General features: G+C 48.9%; 1 protein-coding gene across 1 annotated transcript; it reads left to right on the forward strand.

Moving 5' to 3' along the window:
* The first annotated feature begins 4305 nt into the window (after positions 1 to 4305).
* On the forward strand, positions 4306 to 5790 carry LOC143103784 (potassium voltage-gated channel subfamily A member 2). The gene has a single exon (XM_076267604.1). The coding sequence runs from the start codon at positions 4306 to 4308 to the stop codon at positions 5788 to 5790; it is 1485 nt and encodes a 494-aa protein (XP_076123719.1).
* Positions 5791 to 6000: the final 210 nt, after the last annotated feature.

The following is a 6000-nucleotide window of genomic DNA, read 5'->3' on the forward strand; positions in this document are numbered from 1 at the left end:
TGGCAGAGATTTGACCAAACATGGTAAATTCTGGGCAGATCTGGAACTGGATTTTGTGTTTACACATGCCCTGGCCTAAAAAAGCAGACTCTGGTACCAATGTTCAATTTTGATCAATTATGACTTAATTTCTTCAGAACTTGTGTATAGCGCCATGCTGTCTATAGTCGTTAGCTAAAACTATGATGACTGACAGTAGCTGTTGACCTGTTGTAGGTGGGTGATCTGACTTGGGTTAGCTTGGGCACTGTAGCTTGTATGCTTGTCTTGACAGGGTTGTAGTTGAACAGTAGCTAGAGGGCAACTGAGCTGGGCTGCAGCTTCACTGAGTTGGGGAAGCTGTCTTGTTGTATGGCCTGAAGGTGACTAGGTTAGCACAGAAGAGTAGCAGATTTGTGCTTTGATGCAGTGGGAGTATCGAGCATCTAGTAACATGAACTAGAAGAATGTCTAGGTCCATTGAATTTTATGTTGGATTTTAGAATCTTACTCTGTTTATGATGACATTCTTTCATTTGGCTCAAAACCTCAGCTGAAGTACCAGCTGAAAGTTGCCACTGAAAGGCAGTTGCCCCTGGGCAACATGCGGCCCTCGTCAGAGCCAGATCGTTTGCCAGAGTTACTATCAGGGTCAGTTATAGTACCTCCCTGAGTCCCACTGGCCTAGTGTAGAGATGGCATGGTTGCTCTATTCATCCCTATGGAGCTTGGCCTACTCACACCGTCAATGAACTCATGGGATCTGATCCAATTGCCTTGGGGGCAGCCACGCAACCCGGCTCAGTGTGGTGTTGCTCCTCGATGTTGTGATGTAGGGCTGATCCGCACTGGCCCAGTTTGTGTGTGTCTGTGTGGAGTGGGTGGGGTGGGGGGGGGGGGTGAGAAACAGGGTTGTGAGCTGTTTTCTGCTTGATTGGACAGTGCCTGGCCCTTCAGAATGCATCAGGGCAGAAGCGTGTCGATTGGGTCGGGTTTTGCACCTGCAAGGGCCTTGCTTTACTGTAGTGGTTTTCTCAGTGCAACAACCAGAGGCACGACTAGTTTGTGTACTGTATGTGCTGTGTGTGTGTGTGTGTGAGAGAGAGAGAGAAAGAGATAGTGAGAGAGAGACAGAAAGAGAGGAAGAGGAAGAGTGTGTGTGACACAAAGGACTCCATTGAGGAAATCAGTCACTGAATGCAGATCAAATGTAGTGTCATCTTATAATGTCTGTCACTAGTCAAATGTGGAGCAGTCTCAATATGCCCTGACCCCTTTGTAGAAGTGGCACTCCATCTCTCCATATGCTACACTAACTATATAATGGTAGCAGGTATAGATCATTTTAACATTATGACGTCTGCCGATTGGTAGTGTTAAATGATATATAAAGTGGATTGAACTTGCTCATTAAAATTAAATACACAAACGATTCAAACAGGTTACTCAACCAACACCACTTATCCGTTTGCATTAGGCGTGCCACTTCTCCAGGCTAGTTTAATTTTAGGAGTCCTTATACATGAGCTCACTGTACATTTGTATGTACAGTGTGTACATTTGTTGAATGAAAATATGATGGTCATGGTCATAATCCTGCAGAATCCCTCCAGAAGTGCCAGTCTTCAATAGATTATTTACTATTCAGTGAGCATGCTAAAATACCCTGAAATGCTTAGGTGTGCTTTCTCTTTTATCAGACAAATGCCGTCACTACACACAATTAAAAAAACTTTTAACAACTTCCTACTTCCTAAAAAACTATGTTCTTTTAACAAATCCTGCAAATTATAAGTGGAAGATGTATTACGTATGGTCTTCTGCATCTCCAAAAGATGAAACCCCTATTAAAGTAGGTCGCCGATACTCTCCACTCACGCCTGCGATCCTTTCCCTTTAAATTGCCCATGCTGCGGAAAAAGTAAGGAGTGGTGTAGTCTGGTGCGTGTGTCCCAGCCCAGTCGTCCGCACCAGAGTCTTTTTGTATGCACAGCGTTGCTTAACTGCAGATTTGGGTTTAACGCGTTAACTAGCCGACTAATGACTATTAGCTGTTAGAGTAAAGCTATCGCAGAGCGATTGAACCTGAGGGACATAGGCTGCTGCATTTAGGTGGTCTGCTGCGTCTTGCATCCAATTATCGGTGCGCGAGACCGGTGGGCAGCGGCAATAGGGGCGGATACAGCGGCAGAAGAACCCCAAGCATCATTTGTGTTCCCAAACCATGGTGATTTTTGATGCATGTCATTCAATTGAGTGTATAAATCTGTTTAGAGTGACTAGACATGTTTGCGCATGGGGTATACAATTGGCCACTGCCGGCTCTCACGGGCTTTGCATGTGCATGGCAACCTGCTGTTGGTTAGGTAGCCTAACCTGCAGCGCTTTGGCTTTGAACTTCAGATGGTAAAGCAACACGATAAACACGACTCTTTTCAGCGAGCTGGGCGGGGAGATGTGCCCGATTATTCACCATACCTGAAAAACACAATTTAATCTGATCAAAATATTGCTTTTGTAACGAAAATTCTGACTGTGTGATGAATTTCGCGGCAATGTTTCATTCAACAGAATGATAATCCCCTTTGAAATTATGCTTAGGTTGTCAAAATGCAAATAAAGCCCCTTTTCCTATAAATAAAGTCACTCCTTAATGTTTACTTCTCTATGGCCGCTTTAAATCATTTCACAATTATAACATTGCTGTGTTTTATGTCGTTACTTGCAGGCGTCAGTATGGTCAATAAAATGCCGATGGATATGAACACTTCTGTTGATTCTTGCACTGTTGGATATTAGAGGTGCTCATTGCTACTTTGGTTTAGAAGCCACGTCACCGAATTGTTCCTGTCTTCCCACGACAACCTGCTGTAGAGACCGAGCGCGAAGCGTCGAGGGGAGGCGAGGACACACCCGCACTGTACCGTTCTCTTCCCCTCCTCCTCCTCTGCCCAGATCAGATCATGCTCCCGGTGCGCTGGTAGCCGTCGCCGCTGCTGCAGAACGCCCCAGGACTTGGAAACTGGGAATGTATACAAATATTTTGGGATAATTTTCCATATGAGTTCCTGGAGGACACCTTCGTCGCCACTGGAGGTTATTTCTCTATTTGGCACCGGTCCTGCGTCCCGTCGTGGCCAGGTGGCGTGGCTTTGATAAAGAAGTTTATTTGCAGGTAGAGTATGTCTGGGCGCCAAACTAGATTGCATTATTGATTTGGTCTCGTTACATTAGATGAAGTTTACTGTGAAATTGCAGGACGATTTTTTTTGTGTAGAAAAACATTTCTGTCTAATCTCATCAAAATACAAATAGAATACTTTAATATGTATCTGTATTGAATGTATTGCAGTGGTAAGCCAATTGCATTTGTGATATAGATAGATAGATAGATAGTGGTGTAAAGAGATGGTGGGACAACAACTTTCCACTTAATAATGGCATTGAAATCTGTTTCTCTACCCTTTAATATTTTATCTCATGGTGCTGAATATTTCAAAGGCTGTTGCCATTTGAGTGGCATTCCAACAAAAAAGGCTAAATTGAATGAGTATAAGTAACTGTGTGCATTTTAGTGTTTGTGAGAGATAAAGGGAGAAAGAGAGAGGGGGGGGGGTTGTGGATAATGAGTGACTTTATCTGGAACAATTAAGTAATAACTAAGTGCACACAGTGAGAAGAGGCAAGCAAGTATAGCAGTGCAGTGTTGATGTGTGGGCTATGAGAAGATCTTAGAGAGATTTATGCCTGCTGCATAGCTGGAGTGGCTTCTGCATGACCGCACTGTATTATGTGAATAGATACAGCCCAATACAGAGAAGGACGAATGACCCCAAAGTCAGAAACAATCCCTCAGTCTGACAGTGCTGCTCACATGAACAGTCACAAAAGATCATTACTGCGGCCCCAAAATGACATCCTTCATCTCAACTACACCTTTGTTATTTTTCCTGTTTATGCAGAATGAAATAGGGACAGATGGATGCTTCTTCTCCTTCTGAATAAGTAACCAAAGAGAAGGCTGCTTTGTTAATGGGATTAAATGATGCTGTGTGTTAGTGCTGCAGTATTTGTGATGTCTGTTGATGGTTCTAGCATGGCTGTTAAGGTTCCGTCTGTCTGTTCCGTCTTGACAGGGTTTCTCTCGGTGACATCCTGTGGCCCTCAGCTCTCTACGGTGTTGAGCCCCCTCCCTCACCAGCCTCCCCTGTCCTGCCCCACCACAGCCCCCCCGCCCCCCCACCCCTGGTCCCCGGCCGTGTCTGGACTTTGCCAGGCTGCGGCGCCCGGCTCGCTTGAAAGGTGCAGGCCTCACACCCCTGCAGAATGACTGTTGCCGGGGGTGACCCGACGGACGAGGCAGCGGCCCAGCCGGGCCACCCACAGGACTATGACCCGGAGGCGGACCACGAGTGCTGCGAACGCGTCGTCATCAACGTGTCGGGCCTGCGCTTCGAGACGCAGCTCAAGACGCTCTCGCAGTTCCCAGAGACCCTGCTGGGAGACCCCAAGAAGCGCATGCGCTACTTCGACCCGCTGAGGAACGAGTACTTCTTCGACCGCAACCGGCCCAGCTTTGACGCCATCCTCTACTACTACCAGTCTGGCGGGAGGCTCCGGCGGCCGGTCAATGTCACCCTGGACGTCTTCTCTGAAGAGATCCGCTTCTACGAGCTCGGCGACGAGGCCATCGAGATTTTCCGAGAGGACGAGGGCTTCATAAAGGAAGAGGAGAGGCCTCTGCCCGACAACGAGTTCCAGAGGCAGGTATGGCTGCTGTTCGAGTATCCCGAGAGCTCGGGGCCTGCCCGCATCATCGCCATCATCTCCGTCATGGTCATCCTCATCTCCATTGTCAGCTTCTGCCTGGAGACGCTGCCCATCTTCCGCAGCGACGACGAGGACATGCACAAGACCCACAACCCCTACTCCAACAGCACCACCAGCTACACCTCCACCTACTTCACTGACCCCTTCTTCATCCTGGAGACGCTCTGCATCATCTGGTTCTCCTTCGAGTTCCTGGTGCGCTTCTTTGCCTGTCCCAGCAAGGCCAGTTTCTTCGTCAACATCATGAACATGATCGACGTGGTGGCCATCATCCCATACTTCATCACCCTGGGCACGGAGCTGGCGGAGAAGGCCGAGGGAGATGGGCAGCAGGGTCAGCAGGCCATGTCCTTGGCCATCCTGAGGGTCATCCGCCTGGTGAGGGTCTTCCGTATCTTCAAGCTGTCGCGGCACTCCAAGGGACTCCAGATCCTGGGTCAGACCCTGAAGGCCAGCATGAGGGAGCTGGGCCTGCTCATCTTCTTCCTCTTCATCGGAGTCATCCTCTTCTCCAGCGCTGTTTACTTCGCCGAGGCCGACGAGCCCGAGTCGCAGTTCTACAGCATCCCCGACGCCTTCTGGTGGGCCGTGGTCACCATGACGACTGTCGGCTACGGCGACATGACGCCGACCACCATCGGCGGCAAGATCGTGGGTTCGCTATGCGCCATCGCTGGCGTGCTCACCATCGCCCTGCCCGTGCCCGTCATCGTCTCCAATTTCAACTACTTCTACCACCGCGAGACGGAGGGCGAGGAGCAGGCGCAGTACCTGCAGGTGAACGTGCCCAAGGCCGAGTCCAACGAGGAGCTGAAGAGGAGCCGCAGTGGCTCCACCATCAGCAAGTCCGACTACATGGAGATCCAGGAAGGCGTCCACAACAGCAACGAAGACTTCCAGGACGAGAACATCATGAAGGCCAACTGCACACTTGCAAACACAAACTATGTCAACATCAAGAAAATGCTCACGGATGTATAGGCTTCTGGAAATTTCCCCGCCGGGTTGGGAGTAGGGGCATGGGACACCAAAAAGGAAGTTAAGCATCGGCCTTCCTGTTTCTCGAAGGCAATGGAGGGCCGTACACTGTGGAGAAACAGGTGTAGTAGACACCTCTGTGTTTCAGTCGAGGGACAATGTGTGCCCGGTCTCCCTAAAGTTCCCTATAGTAAACCATCCGTTTTCTTCTCA

This window comes from Alosa pseudoharengus, unplaced genomic scaffold, assembly GCF_046254945.1.
Source record: "Alosa pseudoharengus isolate Yale_2024_CS ecotype anadromous, Long Island Sound unplaced genomic scaffold, YU_APseudo_1.1 YU_APseudo_1.1_scf_5, whole genome shotgun sequence".
In the NCBI taxonomy this organism is placed as follows: domain Eukaryota; kingdom Metazoa; phylum Chordata; class Actinopteri; order Clupeiformes; family Clupeidae; genus Alosa; species Alosa pseudoharengus.

Bases quoted from the DNA above. Each gene is read 5' to 3' on its own strand.
- LOC143103784 (XM_076267604.1), top strand. From the start codon at position 4,306: ATGACTGTTGCCGGGGGTGACCCGACGGACGAGGCAGCGGCCCAGCCG.